The following is a 21499-nucleotide window of genomic DNA, read 5'->3' on the forward strand; positions in this document are numbered from 1 at the left end:
ATCTGCTTACACGTTACCCTTTCCAAACTCTATTTGTGGGATTTTGCTGGGTATGTTGTTGTTGTTATTGATGATGACGACGTACGTTTTTCCATTATTGTAGTTCCCTTTGTCCCGAGTTTTAAGAATTATTTTCTTAGGTGGAAACTATTTATATAATTAATTCCTCTTATGCTTGAAAGTCAGCTCAAGAATAGAATTTAATAATTTTTCTGTACTTCCATATGCAACTAGTTATAAGAAACTATAAAGCGTGATAACGTGCATGATAAATTAGAAGGAAAAAACACATGCAACTGCATTCTTATTTATTTTTCTTAGATATACAACTTGTTTCAAAATACATCTAAATGAAAAGAAAGTTTTGCCACTTGCCAGAAACAACTCTACGCGTTATTATCTCTTCCCAAATATGAAAAACAAAACTTAGAACTCACTATGTTTCATGTTACCTGATGTACAGACCATTAATGTAAACTTAGAACTCACTGTGTTTTGTGTTATCTCATATCGTATAATCTATAAGTGTACATCTATATCTTCAATAACTTTATGTCGGGCTCAACTAGCATGCATCTTGATATTTTGCAAAGTCAAATTCATAAATACTAGTTTGACATTTTGCAAAGTCAAACTAGATTTCATTGCGGATGTCTATTACAGTGATTGCGAGGATTAGTAGTGAAAATAATTCTAACCAAAGGAGTTCCCAACATATCTAGCCAGACAGCCTTGCATGCAAATATTGGAGGAACTAATAAAATCACTACCCTATTTTGTTCCCTGTAATAGTGTCTTCAAGTAAACAATATATGCTTTTTGAATGACAATTCCACGCGTTGCCAGCTATCAAATATCAAAATTGAAAAACATATACAACTCGTTATGTTTCATGTTAGTCCAGAAAGTATATGCTAAATCTGTAAACTTGGCTCCTTTAGAGGCACTAATACTAAAATTTATTAGTTCTACACACTGTTTGCTTCGTTTGATTTATCATTATTTTGCACAGAACCCATAGGAGAAAGAGGGTGGTGGAGCACTTCCCCAGAAATTGATTAGAACAACGTTGGCTGTCAGTACGATGTCGGAGTACTTTAACCTTTCAGCGGTGGAGCTAGCATGAAAAATACAGGTTCAGTAAAATCTAATGATTTTGATTTAAAATTTTATATATTTATTCAAATATTCACTAAATATGTACAAAGAATAAATTTTGGTACACAGAGAATTCAAGGCACATATTGAGATACATATGTGAAGTATCCATAAATTCGAATCCACGTGAATATAAGATAAATCACACGTAAGCTTTGATGTGCAAAATATCTCGCGTTCGTCCAGGATCCGAAGGGCCGCGCCTGAAGAGTGTGATGCATATTAAGAAGATTTAAACTGTTTACACCACAAGTGATAATAACAATAATAATAATTCACTTGCCGTGTAATTTAATCACTTATAATAAGACATATATTATTTTTCTAGTTATCAATATAATAATATTTATCACGGAAAATTATGTATAAATTGTCTTTTAAAAAAGTTAATTATACAAATATCTTTCACATTGTCAGAGAGTAGTACTTGAGTTCTATTTACAGGAAGAAAATATGGTAATTAACTTAGCCAAATCGTTATTGTCTTGGTCACGAAAAGAGTAAAAGAATAATAACAAACAAAATATAAAGGCACACATATGTATATATTTTAAAAAGCAGAAGTTATGCTAATTGATGAAGGATGGAACTCATTAATGAAGCTGATCTAAATTTAGATCAGTTAATATAGTGAATGAGTCCTCAGGTGACTAGAGAAATTCGATCAAATTAACATTGTATTTGGCAGGTAACATTCTCAAAGGTATCATGAAATTTGAATTTGGTCAATTTAACTTATGCAAGGCAATTATAGTTTGGCTCTCTATCATCTTTTAAATATAAACTTGGTAAAAGTGCCCCAAGTTCATGCCTATATGTCAGAGGCGGATCTAGAATTTCTAATATATGGGTGCACTACTAAAAAAAATATGTATCAAGTGGGAATTGATTATACATCTTGATAAATAAATTACTCTCAACCAAGTGTATCATTCAACCTTCTTAAAGTATGGGTGCTAACAATTAATATTATCCTAATTTTAAAAAATATAAACATAAAATATCTTATTTTTTCGAAAGACCATGGTTGACGTGCCCATAATTACACCTATAAATCTGCATGCTATCTGTGTATTTGTGGTGGCAAAATTATACCAAGAAAATATAATTGTTAATTTGAGTGTTCCCTAGGATGTGTCTAACGTCCTTCTTTAGTTATATATGTACGTAGTCATGTAAAGATTGATAAGCTAAGAACACAAGATTTAATATTCAAATTAGTTGGATTCAATATAATCTCACAATTTTTTATTATTTCGGAAAGCATTTTGAGAATTTCCGCTCCACATTTTTATTTAGAGAAAAAAATCAATTATGTCCATTTATAAGCGGTTTATTATAAAAATTGTCCAATTCATAAAATATTACTAATATTAGCTAACTATTTGTAGCCAAACAAAAAGGTAAATTTTTGCTTTCTTTTGAGTTGATATTATTATAATAGATTGGTTAATGAGCTTGAATCTCAATTTTGGGATGATTTGGTGGTGTTTTGCGGTGGTTTGAATTGAAAATTTAAAATAGAAGATAAACATGAAAAAATAATATGTGTATCATACTGTATATCACTTGTATATCATATATGTATCGTATTTGTATTAAATGTGTATCACATATATATCTATTTATACCTGCATGTGAGATACATGTTTAATACATGTGTCGCAGAAGAACTTTTTGAACTCGATTTTAACTACGAATTTTGATATCAGTTCAATCCAAATCACCTCCAATCTTCCTCAAATTTTGTATAGTGACTCATCTATATGTTTTTAATGAATCTAAACTATACCCATTGAAAAATGTCTTTTTGCTTAGATTTTTGGAATCTTATATATATATATATATAGTTTTTGTATTTCATCACCTTATTTGTTATATCATCCATGAAACTTCCTTTTTGTTTACATCTAATGTTGCTAATCACGCTTAAATATATGAAAGAAGATCTTTGTATGTGATTCTTGGAGAGAACGTACCTTATTTCTTTGGATTTTCAATTTTTATATATGCTTGGCTAGTTTTGGTAAGTCTATGATTAATAGCTAGAAATTGGTAAATTGGGACGTTTTTGGGACATTTCTGTGAGATTCCCTTTTATTTATGTTTCAATGTGTTCAACGGAGTCAGTAACCCGTAAACCCAGTGGCGGATGTAGTGTACTAACATCGGGTTAAACTGAACACGTAACTTTTGACGTGTAGTAAAAATGTATGTGTAAAAATTCATTAAAATTATAAAAATAGTAGATATGAACCCGTAACTTTAAAAATAAATTGGGTTCAATGCAAAAAATATTAAAAGTTGAACCCATAAAATTTAAATCTTGGATCCGCCTCTACGTAAACCTACTCATATTTTGCTCCAATTTTGTATTGAGAATTTTTTTTTATAAGTATAACTTGGTAAAAATAACTTCCTACTTGACTACTTTTGTTTTGTTATGGTCACATGTGATGACCAAAATGTCATCTCGTGTTTTAGGACACAATTTGGGGTTTCGAGGCCTTTAAAACTTTATTTTATTTCTTTTCGATTTGTGTGCGCAGTCCGTGTTCGTTTCCGGAAAGCCTTTATGTGAAAATTTGAGAAAAATGCTAAATTTTGCCTTTAAAATTGAATTAAGCTGACTTCAGTCAATATTTTGAGTAATCGGACCCGGACCCGTGATCTGACGGTCCCGAAGGGTCCGTAGAAAAATATGAAACTTGGGCGTATGCCGGAAATTGAATTCCGAGGTCCCTAGCCCAAGAAATGAATTTTTGAAGAAAATTATTTAACTGAAAATATAATGGTTTTTGGAAATTGAATAACTTTCGATCTTCTTGGTATCATGCCCATATTTTGGTTCCAAAAGCAGATACAAGATTAATATGGTATTTAAGTCATGTTTGTAAAATTTGGTGAGAAACGGAATTCATATGACGTGATTCGGACCCTCGGTTGTGAAAATAGAAACTTTATGCGTTCTTGAGATTTTCATTGATTTTGATGCTAAATTCGTAGTTCTAGGTGTTATTTTGGCGATTTGATCGCACGAGCAAGTCCGTATGATTTGTTTAGACTTGTGTGCATGTTTGGTTTGGAGCCTCAAGGGCTCGGGTGAGTTTCGGATAGGCTTCAGTGTGTTTTGGACTTAGAGATTTCTAATGTTTTGTTGTTGCAGGTGCTCAGATGTATACTTCTTTGTGTCCGCGAAGGATCTCTCGTGAACGCGAAGAATAGCTTGGTCTGAAGGAGAAATCCTTCTACGCGAACGCGTGGCACTGGTCGCGAACGCAAAGCGTTGGGGGAATTACCCTTCGCGAACGCGACGAGGCTATCGCGAACGCGAAGAATGGGAACTGGGGGAGGGGAATGATACACTATGTGAACGCGGAAAGCGGCTCGCAAACGTGAAGGTCAGGAGGGACATACCTTCACGAACATGAAGGTTAATAGGACCGATGCTTCGCGAACGCGACAGGCTTCTCACGAACGCGAAGAAGACATGTCCAGTGATTTTAAAACAGAACCTAAGTCAAGATTTGCTCAAAATTTCATATTTTCTTCCATAGAACTTGACCTTGGGCTATTTTTGAAGAGGGATTTCAACACCAAATCATAGGTTTGTAATCTTAAACTCATTTTTTTCATATTCCATCGACACCAATTAGATTTCTATGCCTAAGTCTTGTTCTTTAAGGATAGAAAAAAAAGAGATTTTAGGAGAATTGGGGATTCTACTAATTTGGGGATTTAGACCTTGATTTGGGGTCGGATTCTGAAACCAATTGCATATTTGGGTTCGTGGTGAATGGATAGTCAGGTTTTGGTTCAAACTTTGAGTTTTGACCAAGCGGGCCCGAGGTCGGTTTTTGACTTTTTGGGAAAACATTGGGAAATCTATACTCATGCATTAGAATTGATTTATTTAGCATTAATTAATGTTAATTAGTTAATTATGCATAGATTCGGGCAGTTCGGAAATGAAAATCAAAGGAAAAGCGGTAATTGAGGCTTGATTTTGACTGTGGAATCGAGGTAAGTATTTGGTCTAACCTTAGCTCGAGGGAATATGTGATGTTGTCTTATTTGCTACGTGTTAGTGTTGAGTACGGCGTATAGGTGTGTGACGAGTATCAATACGTTGGTGTCGAGCATGCAAGTGTGTCTTATACTGTGACTATTGTGACTCTTATTATGTACTGTTTATGTTTAAATTGATGATTATCCATGTTTAACAAGTCCTATGATACTTTCTTGGTATTTGATTATTATTGGGTATTGACTAAAGATGAGACTTATTTTGTGAAATTAACTGTTAAAACGAGATTGGTTATAGTTGATTCCCTTGTCGGGATGTTATTGTTTCTATTATTTGGGTGAAGAAGAGTGTAAAGCACGAAAGGTGATGCCGTGCACGATATTGTAAGAGAATGTTATTGCATGAAGGGTGATGTTGTGCCTATTACTGTGAGTGTTTATACACGAAGGGTGATACCGTGCCATGATTATGAGAGAGTTAATGCACGAAGGGTGATGTTGTGCCGTTTTTATTAATTTTATGGTGAGGACGAGACTAAAAGCACGAAGGGTGATGCTGTGCACGTGTTACTATGTTATTATTTTTGTTGGTTCAAGTCTGATATTTACCTTGCTTCTTTACTTTATTACTGTTATGATCTGATATCTCCCTCAGCATGTTTCCCCTTTCCCGTCTTTATCTATTAAATTTCTGTTATTATTGTTTCTCGTATATGATTTAACTGCACAGGTTTATATGTTGTCGTGCCCTAGCCTCGTCACTACTTCGCCGAGGTTAGGCTCAACACTTACTAGTATATGGGATTGGTTGTACTGATATTGCACTCGGCACTTTCTGTGCAAATTTTGATGCTGGACCGCGTGAGTAGTGTTGAGGTTGCTGCCTTCAGTCAACGGGAGACCTAAGGTAGATCTAGCGGCATCCGCAGACCCTGGAGCCCCCCTCCCCTTATTTTGGATTATCTGTCTCTTTCCATTTCGAGAACAGTTGTAATTCTTGAAAACTGGTATTTGTAAAACTTCTTAAACGTTTGTGAATTGTGACACCATATCATTGGGGTAGACATGTATTGGAGTATTTTGAACTGTTATAACACTTCTGCACTTTATATCTATTTAGCTTTAGTTATTATTTATTTCTGTTTGGGTCAATTGCTAATGTGTTAAAACCGTAGTTGTTGGCTTGCCTATCATTCAAGAGTTAGGCACCATCACGATCCCGACGGTGAGAAATCTGGGTCGTGACAAGTTGGTATCAGAGCGCTAGGTTGCCTCGGTCTCACAATTCACGAACAAGCTAGGTAGAGTCTGAGGAATCGGTATGGAGACGTTTGTGATTATCCCAGAGGCTACAGAGTTTAGGAGCAATTTCACTTCTATTCTTCTCTGTCGTGTGACTTGATTTCTCAATGCTAATTGAACTTCTACTCTATTTTTACGCAGATGGTGAGAACACGTACCGCTTCATCAGCTGATCAGCAGCCCGAGCCTCCAGTGGAAGCTCCTACGAGGGGCAGAGGATGAGGCCAAGGTCGTGATAGAGGTCGAGGCAAGGGCAGGGCTCCACCCTGAGCAGCAGCACTAGCGGCGGAGCTTTAGGTAGAATTTGATGATGAGGCTCCAGCCCAAACCATTCCAGCAGGACTAGCTCAGGTTCTAGAGGGGTTCATCGCTACCCCGGTACTCTAGGATGTTCTGGTCCATCTAGTGGGCCTTATGGAGAGTGTCACTCAGGCAGGCATACTTCGTGTAGCATCAGCCGTCTCTCAGGCTGGGGGAGGAGCATAGACTGCCGCTACTCGCACTCCAGAGTAGATGGCTCCCCAGTTTTAGACTCCAAAAACTATCTAGTTGGGGTAGTTCCGCCGGGTGCTGTAGCATAGACTGGTGATAGAGCAACTATGTCTTCTGATGCTTTGTGGAGACTGGACAGGTTCACCAAGCTTTTCACTACTACTTATGGCAGTACATCTTCAGAGGATCCCCAGGACTATTTGGACAGCTGTCATGAGGTTCTATAGAACATGGGGATAGTGGAGACCAATGGGGTCGACTTTGCTACTTTTCGTCTGTCAGGTTCCGCCAAGAATTGAAGGAGGGATTATTGTTTGGCCAGACCAGATGGGTCGCCTGCTTTGACTTGGGACCAGTTCTCTCAGATATTTCTGGAGAAGTTCTTTCCTATCACTCAGACGGAGGACTATCAGAGGTAGTTTGAGCATCTCCAGCAGAGTTCTATGACCGTCACTCAGTACGAGACCAGATTTATTGACTTGACCTGTCATGCTCTTCTTATACTTCCCACTAAGAGAGAGGGTGAGGAGGTTTATTGAGGGACTAGCTCAGCCTATCAGATTGCAGATGTCTAAGGAGACAAGGAGTGAGATTTCTTTCCAGGATGCAGCCAATGTGGCCAGGCAATTTGAGATGGTTCTACCATAGGGGAGTGGTCAAGGGTCTAACAAGAGGCCTCATCATTCTGGTAGGTTCAGTGGTGCCTAATCTAGAGGCAGACATTCTTTTGGTAGGGGACATCCTCCTAGGCTGTTTCATTCAGCACTTCAGGCTTCTCACGATGCTCCAAGTGGCCGTGGTTCTCATATGCAATATTCTGATCAGCTACCCTATAGTGCACCACCAGCTCCTATCAGTGCACCTCCGCTCTAGAATTTTCAGGGTGGTTACTCCGATCGTCAGGGTTAGTTTCAAGGTCAGCAGTCTTAGCAGCCGAGGTCTTGTTATACATGTGGTGATTCGAGGCACATTACTAGATTTTGCCCTCGAGCATCGAGCAGTTCTGAGCATCAGGGTTTTCGTGCCGTGGTTCCGACACCGGATGTTCCACTGCCCACTCGACAAGCTAGAGGTAGGGGTCAGGTATCTAGAGGTGGAGGTCAAGGTGCTAGAGGTGGAGGTCAGGCCGCTAGAGGTGTAGGCCAGCCAGCAGGAGGCCATCCCAGGGATGTAATTCAAAGTGGTAGGGCCCAGCCCCGATGTTATACCTTTCCAACCATGCCGTTATCACGGGTACGGTTTCAGTTTGCAGTAGATATGTTTCGGTTCTATTTGATCCAGGGTCTATATACTCCTATGTGTCATCTTATTTTGCTATGTATTTAGTTGTGCCTCATAATTCTTTGAGTGCTCATGTATATGTATCCACGCCGGTGGGTGATTTTATTATTGTAGATCGTGTCTATCGCTCGTGTGTGGTTATTATTGGGGGTCTTGAGACCCGTGTAGATCTCCTACTTCTTGATATGGTCGACTTTGATGTCATTTTAGAGATGGATTGGTTGTCACCTTATCATGCCATGTTGGATTATCACGCCAAGACCGTGACCTTAGCCTTGCCGGGGTTTCCTCGATTGGAGCGGAGAAGGACTCCTGGTCATTCTACCAGTAGGATTATCTCTTATATGAAGGCTCGGCGTATGGTCGAGAAGGGGTGGTTGTCTTATTTGGCTTATGTTCGTGATTCTAGTGCTGAGGTTCCTTCTATAGATTCTGTGCCAGTTGTTCAGGAGGTTCCAAAGGAGTTTCCTGTAGACCTGTCGGGGATGCCACCTGACAGGGATATTGACTTTTGCATTAATTTGGTTGTGGGCACTCAGCCCATTTCTATCATGCCGTATGGCATGGCCCCGCCAGAGTTGAAGGAATTGAAGGAGCAATTGCAGAATTATTTGGTAAGGGCTTTATTAGACCTAGTGTCTCACCCTGGGTGCGCCGGTGTTGTTTGTTAAGAAGAAGGATGAATCGATGAGGATGTGTATAGATTATTGGCAGTTGAAAAAAGTCACCATCAAGAACAAGTATCCATTGCCGAGGATTGATATTTATTTGATCAGCTTCAAGGTGCCAAAGTGTTTTCGAAGATTGATTTGAGATCTGGCTACCATCAGTTGAGGATTAGGGCATCTGATATCCCTAAGATAGCTTTTCGGACTCGATATGGGCATTATGAGTTCCTATTGATGTCATTTGGGTTGACAAATGCCCCAACAACATTTATGGATTTGATGAACCGAGTGTTCAAGCCCTATCTGAATTCCTTTGTGATTGTTTCATTGATGATATCTTGATCTAGTCCCGCAGTCGAGAGGAGCATGAGTAGCATCTTCGAGTCGTTCTCCAGACTCTGAGAGACAGCTAGTTATATGCTAAGTTTTCGAAATGTGAGTTTTGGTTGGGTTTATTTGCATTTTTGGGTCACGTTGTATCAACAGAGGGTATTTGGGTGGATTCTAAGAAGATTGAGGCAGTCAAGGACTGGCCTAGACCCACATCAGCTACAGATATCCAGAGTTTCTTGGGTTTCACGGGTTATTACCGTCGGTTTGTGGAGGGGTTTTCATCTATAGCAGCCCCGATGACCAGGTTAACCCAAAATGGTGCCCAGTTCATGTAGTCGGACGAGTGTGAGGCGAGATTTCAAGAGCTCAAGATTGTTTTGACTACGACACCGGTATTGGTATTTCCCACAGGTTCAAGGCCATATACAGTATATTGTGATGCATCTCGTATCGGACTTGGTGTAGTGTTGATGCAGAATGGCAAGGTTATCGCATATGTTTTGCGTTAGTTGAAGATCCACGAGAAGAATTATCTAGTTCATGATTTGGAGCTAGCAGTCATTGTTCACGTGTTAAAGATTCGGAGGCATTATTTATATGGTGTGTCGTATGAGGTGTTCACGGATCACAAGAGTTTGCAATACTTGTTCAAGCAGAAGGAGCTAAATTTAAGGCAGATGAGGTGGTTGGAGATATTGAAAGACTATGAAATCACCATCTTGTGTCATGCTGGGAAGGCCAATGTAGTGGACGATGCTTTGAATAGGAAGTTAGCCAGTATGGGCAGCCTTGCGTATATTCCCGTCGGTAAGAGACCGCTTGCTTTGGATGTTCAGGCTTTAACCAATCAGTTCGTGAGGCTGGATGTTTCTGAGCCCAGCCGTGTTCTAGCTTGCACAGTCACTCGTTCTTCCTTATTTGAGCGTATTAGAGATCAGCAGTATGATGAACCGCATTTGTTTATCCTTAGAGACACAGTGTGGCACGGAGGTGCCAAGCAGGTTATAGTATGAGATGATGGAGTTTTGAAGATGTAGGGTTGTATTTGTGTGCCTAATGTGGATGCACTTTGTGAGTTGATTCTAGAGTAGGCCCATAGTTCCCGGTACTCTATTCACTCGGACGTCGCTAAGATGTATCAGGACTTGCGACAACATTATTGGTGGAGGAGGATGAAGAAGGATATTGTTGCATATGTAGCTCGGTGTTTGAATTGTCAGCAGGTAAAGTACGAGCATCAAAGACCTAGTTGTTTGCTTTAGAAGATTGAGATTCCTAAGTGGAAGTAGGGAGCGTATCACTATAGATTTCGTTGTTAGACTTCCACGGACTTAGAGGAAGTTTGATGCAGTATGAGTTATTGTGGATAGGCTGACCAAGTCAGCGCATTTCATTCATGTAGCAGTTTCCTATTCTTTAGAGCGATTAGCTGAGATCTACATCCGGGAGATTATTTGTCTTTATGGTGCGCCCGTGTCTATCATTTCTGATTGGGGTATGCAGTTTACCTCGCATTTCTGGAGGGCAATTCAGCATGAGTTAGGTATGTGGGTCGAGTTGAGCACAACATTTCATCCTCAGACAGACGGACAATCCGAACGTACTATTCAGATTTTGGAGGATATGCTCCGCGCATGTGTTATTGACTTTGGAGGTTCTTGGGATCAGCTCTTGCCATTAGCGGAGTTTGCCTACAACAACAGTTATCAATCGAGCATCTAGATGGCACCCTATGAGGCATTATATAGTAGACAGTGTCGGTCGGCGGTTGGATGGTTTGAGCCGGAAGAGGCTCGGTTTTTGGGTACAGATTTAGTGCAGGACGCTTTGAATAAGGTTAAGATTATTCAGGATAGACTTTGTACAACTCAGTCCAGGCAAAAGAGTTATGCCGACTGTAAGGTTCGTGATGTGGCATTCATGGTCGGAGAGTGAGTGTTGCTTTGGGTGTCACCCATGAAGGGCGTGATGAAATTTGGGAAGAAGGGCAAGTTAAGCCCTAGGTTCATTGGTCCTTTTGAGATTCTTCGGAGAGTGGGAGAGGTGGCTTACGAGCTTGCGTTGCCACCAGGTTTATCAGTAGTGCATCCAGTATTTCACGTGTCCATACTTCGGAAGTATCACGACGATCCATCCCACATGTTAGACTTTAGCACTGTCCAGCTGGATAAGGATCTTACCTACTAGGAGGAGCCGGTAGCTATTCTAGACTGGCAGGTTCGTCAAATGAGATCGAAGAGTTATCCTTCGGTTCGTGTTCAGTGGAGAGGTCAGCCTATTGAGGTAGCTACTTGGGAGTCTGAGTCCGATATGCGGAGCCGATATCCCCACCTTTTCACCGACTTAGGTACTTTTCTATGTCCGTTCGAGGATGAACGGTTGTTTTAGAGATAGCAAATGTGATGACCCAAAAGGTCATCTCATGTTTTAGGACCCAATTCGGGGTTCTAAGGCCTTTAAAACCTCATTTTCTTTATCCTTATTTTGCGTGCACAGTCCGGGCACGTTTCTGGAAAGCTTTTATGTAAAACTTTGAGAAAAATGCTAAATGTTGCCTTTAAAATTGAATTAAGTTGACTTCGGTCAACATTTTCAGTAAACGGACCCAAACTCGTGATCCGACGGTCCCGGAGGATCCGTAGGAAAATATGGGACTTGGGCATATGCCCGGAATTGAATTCTGAGGTCCCTAGCCCGAGAAATAAATTTTTGAAGAAAATTATTTAACTGAAAATATAATGGTTTTTGGAAATTGAATAACTTTATATCTTGTTGGTACCGGGCCCGTATTTTGGTTCCGGAACCCGGTACAAGATTAATATGGTATTTAAGTCATATTTGTAAAATTTTGTGAGAAACGGAATTCATATGACATGATTCGGACCCTCGGTTGTGAAAATAGAAACTTTAAGAGTTCTTGAGATTTTCATTGATTTTGATGCTAAATTCGTAGTTCTAGGTATTTTTTGGTGATTTGATCGTACGAGCAAGTCCATATGATGTTTTTAGACTTGTGTGCATGTTTGGTTTGGAGCCCCGAGGGCTCGGGTGAGTTTCGGATAAGCTTCGGGGTGTTTTGGACTTAGAGATTTCTGTTGTTTTGCTGTTGCAGGTGCTCAGATGTATCCTTCTCTCGCGAACGCGGAGGATCTCTCGCGAACGCGAAGAGTAGCTTGGTCTGAAGGAGAAATCCTTCTACTCGAACGCTTGGCATTGGTCGTGAACACGAAGAGTTGGGGGCATTACCCTTCGCTAACGCGACGAGTCTATCACGAAGGCGAAGAATGGGAACTGGGGGAGGGGAATGATACACTACGCGAACGCGGCAAGCGACTCGCGAACGCGAAGGTCGGGGGGACATACCTTCGCGAACACATAGTGTGTCTCGCGAGCGCGTAGTGTGTCTCGCGAACGCGAAGGTTAATAGGACCGCTGCTTTGCGAACGTGACAGGCATCTCGCGAATACGAAGAAGACCTATCTAGTGATTTTAAAACAGAACCTAAGTCGGGATTTGCTCAAAATTTCATATTTTCTTCCATAGAACTCGACCTTAGGCGATTTTTGAAGAGGGATTTCAACACCAAATCATAGGCTTGTGTTCTCAAACTCATTTCTTTCATATTCCATCAACACCCATTGATTTCTAGGCCTAAGTCTTGTTCTTTAAGGGTAGAAATTAGGGATTTCAGGAGAATTGGGAATTTTACTAATTTGGGGATTTAGACCTCGATTTGGGGTCAAATTTTGAAACCAATTGCATATTTGGGTTCGTGAGTGAATGGGTAGTCGGATTTTGGTTCGAACTTTAAATTTTGACCAAGCAGGCCCGGGGTCAGTTTTTGATTTTTTGGGAAAACATTGGGAAATCTATACTCATGCATTAGAATTGGCTTATTTAGCATTAATTGATGTTAATTAGTTAATTATGCATAGATTCGGGCGATTTGAAAGTGTAAATCAAAGGAAAAACGGTAATTGAGGCTTGATTTTGGCCGTAGAATCGAGGTAAGTATTTGGTCTAACCTTAGCTCGAGGGAATAGATGTTGTTGTCTTATTTGTTACGTGTTAGTATTGAGTACGACTTATAGGTGTGGTGATAAGTATCTATATGTTGGTGTCGAGCATGTAAGTGTGTCTTATATTGTGACTGTTGTGACTCTTATTATGTACTGTTCATGTTTAAATTGATGATTATCCATGTTGAACAAGTCCTGTGATACTTTCTTGGTATTTGATCATTGTTGGGTATTGACTCAAGATGAGACTTATTTTGTGAAGTTAACTGTTGAAACGAGATTGATTATAGCTAATTCCCTTGCCGGGATGCTATTGTTTCTATTGTTTGGGTGAGGAAGAGTGTAAAACACGAAGGGTGATGTCGTGCCTATTACTGTGAGTGTTAATGCACGAAGGGTGATGCCGTACCAAGATTATGAGAGAGTTAATGCACGAAGGGTGATGTCGTATCATTTCTATTGATTTTATAGTGAGGACGAGAGTAAAAGCACGAAAGGTGATACCGTGCACGTATTATTGTGTTATCATTTTTGTTGGTTCAAGTCCAATATTTACCTTGCTTCTTTACTTTATTACTGCCATAATCTGATATCCCCCTCAACATGCTTTCCCTTTCCCGTCTTTATCTGTTAAATTTTTGTTATTATTGTTTCTCGTATATGATTTAACTGCACAGATTTATATGGTTGTCGTGTCCTAGCCTCGTCACTACTTCGCCAAGGTTAGGCTCAACACTTACCAGTACATGGGGTCGGTTGTACTGATACTGCACTCTGCACTTTCTGTATAGATTTCGGTGCTGGACCGCGTGAGTAGTGTTGAGGTTTCTGCCTTCAGTCCACGGGAGACCCAAGGTAGATCTGCCGGCGTCCGCAAACCCTGGAGTCCTCCTTCCCCCTTTTGGATTATCTGTCTCTTTCCATTTTGAGAACAGTTGTAATTCTTTCAAACCAGTATTTGTAGATCTTCTTAGACGTTTGTGAATTGTGACACCAGATCATTGGGGTAGACATGTATTGGATTATTTTGAATTGTTATAACACTTCCGCACTTCATATCTATTTAGCTTTAGTTATTATTTATTTCTGTTTGGGTTAATTGCTAATGTGTTAAAACCGTAGTTGTTAGTTTGCCTAGCATTTCAGAGTTAGGCACCATCACGACCTGACGGTGGAAAATTCGGATCGTGACATCACATGATTAATTTCAAAGGCTTGCTTTAGAGTACAAGTTTCATAAAACTTTTTTTTTTCTTCTTAAAATACAGAATGTTGATCAATTTTCCAACACAGAATGTTGTTAGAAATATATCTTCATACTTTAACGATAATTTTATTCCCTCTTGAAAAGATATTTTATTTTATAATTTATATTTAGGTATGTTTACGAATGAAAGACAACTGGTTCCTTCTTAAAAAGATATTTTTCACTTTTATTTGTGTCAGGGAATTTTGAATTGAATCAATTTTATCTCTTCTCGAACATACACTGATCTCTTTTATTTATCATAGATTTTAGGAATTAAAAACAATTTGATTCCTTCTCGAAAAAGTTATTTTCTATTTATTTATCTTAGAAATATTAGGAATATGTTTTTTTAATTTACATTAGGAATTTTTGAAATGTTCTATCTCTTTTTTTTTTCATACTTTAAACATGTCACGATTTGGATTCTGACCATAAAGTAGGAGTGAGCATTCGGTAGTTCGCTTCGAAATTTAATAATTTCGGTTCGATATTTCGGTATTCGATTTATCAATGTGTATACTAAATACCGTACCAAAGTATTTCGGTACAGTTTTGTATTTATTATTTTGGATCTTGATTCTGATTTTTGTTAGAATTTGGGCCGGCCCAGTTTTAAGTCCTAAAACCATCAGACTCTATTATTCACAAACTTGGTAGACATTGATTCTTGTCCAAATTTAAAAGAATTAACCCAAATAGCCGCTCACCTAATCTCTTAAACGTAGAATAGCCCGCGGATATATAACATATGCATAATTCATGTGCAATAGAAGAATAATCAATATATAATCTATGTATACCGGCTAGAAAAAGTAAGCATTGAATCTGACCGGCTATTTGTGTAACAATCCTGCTATACTGAAAAAAGCTCTCCAAAAGGCAACGACTGAATACACAAGATCTCCCACACATAAAAAAGCTTGATTGGCTAAATGATCTATTAAGGAATTGCCTTCTCAATACACATGAAGCAATTGAAATTGGCAGCTCCCTTTCAATTGGCTTATCACCTCAACAATGTGGGATATTTATTAAAGGAACCTCCCATATATCTTCCAGGATTGTTCTTCATCACCAATGAGTCTATTTCCACAATTACTCAAGTAAAATTCTGGAGAACAAAATATTTTATAGCCTACATAATTGTCGTAGCCTCTGCCTCAATATTTGTAGTCTCATGGATTTCACTAGCTTGTGCATAAATAAGATCACTACTAGCGCCATTCGTATTGCATTTCACTACAGAAGGAGGGGGAAAGGACCTGCATACCTTTGTGGTCGATGATTTTCCAGAAATTAAATCAAATCAGGCCCATGAAAAGGAGCATTACACAACCAAGGCCATCTAACAAGTAACCACACTTGTTGTTAATAGGCCCTCAGATTACAGACGCCATCGGCCCACAATATGAGTACTAGCCCAAATCCCTTTGCCCTTGATAGAATAGCTTAAAAAAGGGAAGGGAAATTAAAAATATCCTAAGTTACATCTCGTAATTGAAAAATAGCTATAATTTTAAAAATAATTAAAATTTAGCCACTTTCATATGAAGATAAAATTAGAAACAATACACCCTTAAAATTCGAAAAATATGAGATTATCAGTTGTGCTGAAATTTCATAATGTGCTGGAGTTCCATCATAATATATTGGAAATAAGGGTGTTCATAAAAATCCGAAAAACCGAACCAAACCGAAAACCGAACCAAACCGACCAAAAAAACTGGTACTTTTTAGGTTTGGTTTGATTTTGGTTTTGAATTTTAAAAACTGATCAAATTTGGGTTGGTTTTGGTTTTAATCAAAAAATAACCGAAAAAATCGAACCAAACCGACTATAAAAGTAGTTATTCAAATTTATTATTACACCTATATATATATATATATATATATATATATGTATATTTTTATATAAAGTTTCTAATTCTAATAATCTAATTCTTTGCCTTTACATTCTAGTTTGATTGATAGTTTTCTTTCGCTAAATACAAGAATTTATTTCATGTTAAAAATAATCGATTTTTAGTTGAGAACTTAAATTATTCATCACTATTTAATTCAATTATCATCAATATATTTTGGTAAATGATAGATTTCTCAAAGAGCAATTGATTTGATAGTGTTACGTTGAAAATGTAGTCGCCCAGATATGTGTTTGGTAGTATATGTCTCATATGTAAGAAAAAAACCGATAAATAACTGAAAACAGAAAAACCGACAAAAACCGACAAAAATCGAATCGAGAAAAAATCAACTTAATTGGTTTGGTTTGGTTCCAATATTTGAAAAAACGACTTACTTGGTTTGGTTTCTTTTTAGGGAAAAACCGGCCCAAAACGAACCATGAATACCCCTAGCTGGAAGCTTATATGTAGGAGCTCCATAACAACAACAACAACAACAACAAACCCAGTTTGATCCCACCATGTGGGGTCTGGGGAGGGTAGTCTGTACGCAGACCTTACCCCTACCTAATGCAGGTAGAGAGGTTGTTTCCAATAGAACCACGGCTCAGGAAGGGCAAAAAGAAGAAGAGGGAAGAAAGGAAGGAAGAAAGATGGAAGAGAAAACAGGGAGAGATAAAGGATAAGTAGTATCAAATAACAACAACAGGGAATATAATATCTGAGGCGAACAAAATCACATATCATAATAAAAAAATCTAAGAATATGAAGGGACATGCATGCTACTAAGCCTATCGATGAACACTATAAACTACCTACTAACCTTGTACCTTAATCCTCAACTTTCACACTCTCCTATCATGGGTCATGTCCTCAGTGAGCTGAAGCAACGCCATGTCCTGCCTAATCACTTATCCCCAGTATTTCTTAGTCCTATCTCGATCCCTTCTCAAACTCTCCATAGCCAACCTCTCACACCTTCTGACATGGGCATTAATATTTCTTCTCCTAACCTGTCCGAACCATCTCAGTCGCGACTCCTGCATCTTGTCCTCCACGGAAGCTACTCTCACTCTATCCCGGATAGCTTCATTCTTAATCCTATTTCGCCTGGTATACCCACATATCCATCTCAACATCCTCATCTCTGCTACTCTCATCTTCTGCACGTGGGAGTTCTTGACTAGCCAACACTCAGCCCCATACAGCATAGCGGGTCGAACCACCACTCGATAAAACTTACCCTTAAATCTTAACGGCACATTCCTATCACATAGAACACCGGAAGCGAGCCTCCACTTCATCCATCCCGCTCCAATGCGTTGTGTGACATCTTCGTCAATCTCCCCGTTACCCTGGATAATAGACCCAAGATACTTAAAACTCGCTCTCTTGGGAATAACTTGACCATCAAGCTTAACCTCTATGTCTGCATCATGGGTCTCACTGAATTTGCACTCTAAGTATTCTGTCTTGGTTCTACTTAGTTTGAAACCTTTAGACTCCAAAGTCTATCTCCAAACCTCCAATTTCGTGTTAACTCTTCTACGCGTCTCGTCAATCAACACTATATCATCGGCAAATAGCATGCACTAAGGCACTTCCGCTTGGATGTGACGCGACAGTACATCCATCGCCAAGGCAAACAAAAATGGGCTAAGAGTCGATCCCTAGTGCAACCCCATCACCATAGGGAAATGCTCCGAGTCACCACCCACAGTCCTCACCCGAGTCTTAGCATCATTGTACATATCCTTAATTACCCTAATGTACGCTACCGGGATGTCGCTAACCTCCAAACACCTCCACAGGACCTTCCTCGGAACTTTATTGTATGCCTTCTCAAGGTCAATAAACACCATATGCTAATTCTTCTTCCTCTCCATGTACTGCTCCACTAATCTCCTTACCAGATGAATCGCTTCCGTAGTCGAACGCCCCGGCATGAATCAAAACTGATTCTCGGAAATAGATACGCACCTCCTCACCCTGGCCTCCACTACCCTCTCCCAAACCTTTATAGTGTGACTCGATAACTTGATACCCCTATAATTGTTGCAATTCTGGATATTACCCTTATTCTTGTAAAGCAGAACCATCGTACTCCACCTCCATTCTTCGGGTATCTTCTTTGTCTTAAAAATAACATTAAACAACCCAGTGAGCCACTTTAAACCTACCCGTCCCGCGCTCTTCCAGAATTTCACCGGGATTTCGTCTGGCCCCGTTGCTCTACCCCTGCACATCTTACGCATTGCCCCTTCCACCTCGTATGTCGTAATCCGCCTATAGTACCCAAAATCTCGCCGACTCTCGGAGTGCTCCAACTCACCTAGCACAATATGTCTATCCCTCTCCTCATTCAATAGTTTATGGAAGTATGTCTGCCACCTTCTCCTACTGAGTGCCTTGTCCATTAACACTTTTCCATCCTCGTCCTTGATGCACTTGACTTGGTCTAAGTCACAGGCTTTCCTCTCCCTCACCTTGGTCAACCGGTATAACCTCTTGTCCTCGCCTTTGCCCTCGAGCTCCTCATACAAATGAGCAAACACTGCATTCTTAGCTGTCGTAACTGCTAACTTTGCCTCTTTCCTCGCCTTTGTGTAACACTCCCGATAAGTCCTTTTTTCCTCCTCGTTTGTACTCTCTACTAGCTTCAAATAAGCAGCTTTCTTAGCTTCCACTTTACCTTGAACTTCTCCATTCCACCACCAGTCCCCTTTATGACCCCCAAGAGAACCCTTCGTTACCCCTAAGACCTCTCCAGCAGCTACCCTAATGCAATCCGCAGTCATGGACCACATACTAGACGCGTCCCCCATACTCGTCCAGACCCTCATAGCCAATAACTTCTCCCCTAACTCCTGAGCTTTATCCTTGGTCAAGTTACCCCACTTGATCTTAGGTTGTCTGCACCCCACCCTCTTCCTCCTACTCTTCTTAATCTCCAGGTCCATAACTAGGAGCCTATGTAGGGTCGTAAGGTGCTCACTCGGGATGACCTTGCAGACATGCACAAACTTTTATCGCATTTCCTGCAGAGAAGATAATCAATCTGAGTCTTGCCCATTAAATTTCGAAAAGTGAACAGGTGCTCTTCCCTCTTTGGAAAACTCGAGTTAGCTATAACCAAATCAAAAGCTCTAGCAAACTCTATCAGTGAATTACCTCCCTCATTCCTATCCCCAAAATCGTACCTGCCATGTATATCATCATAACCCCAGCACTAGCCCCAATATGACCATTGAAATCTCTGCCATTGAACAACTTCTCTGCATGCGGGATACTACGCACCATCTCGTCCAAATCATCCCAAAATTGCTTCTTGACCTCCTGGTTCAAACCTACCTGAGGAGCATATGCACTAATCACGTTTACAGTAAACACACCAACTACCAGCTTAATACTCATCAACCTGTCATTTATCCTCCTAACCTCAACCACAAGCTCCCTGAGATCCATGTTAACTAAAATACCTACCCCATTCTTACCTTCAGCGTTCCCTGAGTACCATAGTTTAAACCCGTCTACATCATATGCCCTAGTACCCTTCCATCTAGTCTCCTAAACATATGCTATGTTGATCTTCCTCTTCTGAAGAATCTTACCTAACTCTATAGACTTCCCCGTCAACATCCCAATATTCCAAGACCCAATTCGCAACCTAGAGGCTTTCTTACCCCCTTCCCACCCCTGGACCCCACCCCCAGCCCCGCCCGAGGACATGACCTTACTCTCACATAATCCAGCATATTATGCTTGGACTTCCTGTGTTCCAGCTCAAATAGTGCTATTTTTCAATGACTTTACAAACGCGACTATTTTTCAATTACCATTTCAAAAACTGGCTAGCCCATGCTATTTTCACTAAAAAAAAACTCTCTAAACTTAGCACGAGTTATTAGTTGCACACATAAATTATTTATAGTTTTAATTACCCTTTGACCTGGATATTTGATGGTCTGGACAGTCTTATCCAAAGGGAAATGACATACATGCACCTGCCATATGGATTCTTTTTTCCTCTTGGCATGTTTAAAAATAAAAAATTCTTTTACCTTCTCAAATTTATAAATTTTTAGATAACTTTTTTCGAGTCAAATTAGTAAAAAGATGACTAGAACTCCACTATTAGGCTAAAAAAAACTATTTAACTAAAAATAATAGATTTAGCCAAACTTTTTACAAATTTGACCCAAGATATTATACAGTTGAAATAAATAATCTTTGTATCTAATGATAAAAAATAGTTAATTGAAAGTTCATTATTCTTGCTAAAACTTTTATTTGGCTAAAAATGGAGCTCTAAGAGCCAAGCACTTTCTACGGACTTGGTCCGATAAAGAAAGGAAAATTTTACCTCCTATAGCAAAGGTTTACACCCTTTTAAAATATTATTTTCTATAACTACCTTTTATTTTTTATAGAAAAATATGTATTTATAGTATACACTACCGTTAAGGCATTAAATACGCTGTCTAATATATTTTTCTCTCTCATTCTTTCAGTTATTCTCCCCTAAAATCACCGCACAGTATATCTACTTTCTCTCTCCACGATCTCTCTCTCTCACAACAAGTTTGTCTGCCATATTGTTGAACCACGATTCTCCCCATTGTCTTCCCCAAGCTTTATAGTTCTCTCATAGCGCCATTGTCTCTCTTAATTTTTAACTTTTTTTTCTCCAAAATATTGTGGTAAGTGTTAAATTTTTTGAGTTTTTGACCGGTTAAAGCTTCTTCTTTTTCTTTTCAACAGTTTTTTTTTAAATATTCACCATTGTTATGTTTTCTGCAGAATACCCACTAAAGCACTCAATTTCGAAGGGCCATCTTTCGATTTGCAAATCATTCAAGAGGAACCTGTATTTGCAGGTTCATCAGCAACCATTGAAGCCGAAAGGAGAACAAAAATACGCAACGACCCTAATTGTAGATGTATTTATATGTATTCGAGTCCGCATATATTGCTTTTTAGTTTGTACAATGGTTTTCTCTTCTTGTATTTAGATGTATTTATATGTATTTGATTAGGCATACACTGATTTTTATTTTGAACAATGA

General features: G+C 39.2%; 2 protein-coding genes across 2 annotated transcripts; one reads left to right on the forward strand and one right to left on the reverse strand.

Moving 5' to 3' along the window:
* Positions 1 to 8471: 8471 nt before the first annotated feature.
* Positions 8472 to 8930, forward strand: LOC138870362 (uncharacterized). The gene has a single exon (XM_070148159.1). It carries the CDS (start codon positions 8472 to 8474, stop codon positions 8928 to 8930), a length of 459 nt encoding a protein of 152 aa, XP_070004260.1.
* Positions 8931 to 17344: 8414 nt separating this feature from the next.
* On the reverse strand, positions 17345 to 19393 carry LOC138870363 (uncharacterized). The gene is made up of 2 exons (XM_070148160.1): positions 18508 to 19393; positions 17345 to 17862 (listed from the first exon to the last, which is right to left on the reverse strand). The coding sequence occupies exons 1-2, from the start codon at positions 19391 to 19393 to the stop codon at positions 17345 to 17347; spliced, it is 1404 nt and encodes a 467-aa protein (XP_070004261.1).
* Positions 19394 to 21499: the final 2106 nt, after the last annotated feature.

The sequence above is a fragment of the Nicotiana sylvestris genome, chromosome 6, assembly GCF_000393655.2.
Source record: "Nicotiana sylvestris chromosome 6, ASM39365v2, whole genome shotgun sequence".
NCBI classification, from domain to species: Eukaryota; Viridiplantae; Streptophyta; class Magnoliopsida; order Solanales; family Solanaceae; genus Nicotiana; species Nicotiana sylvestris.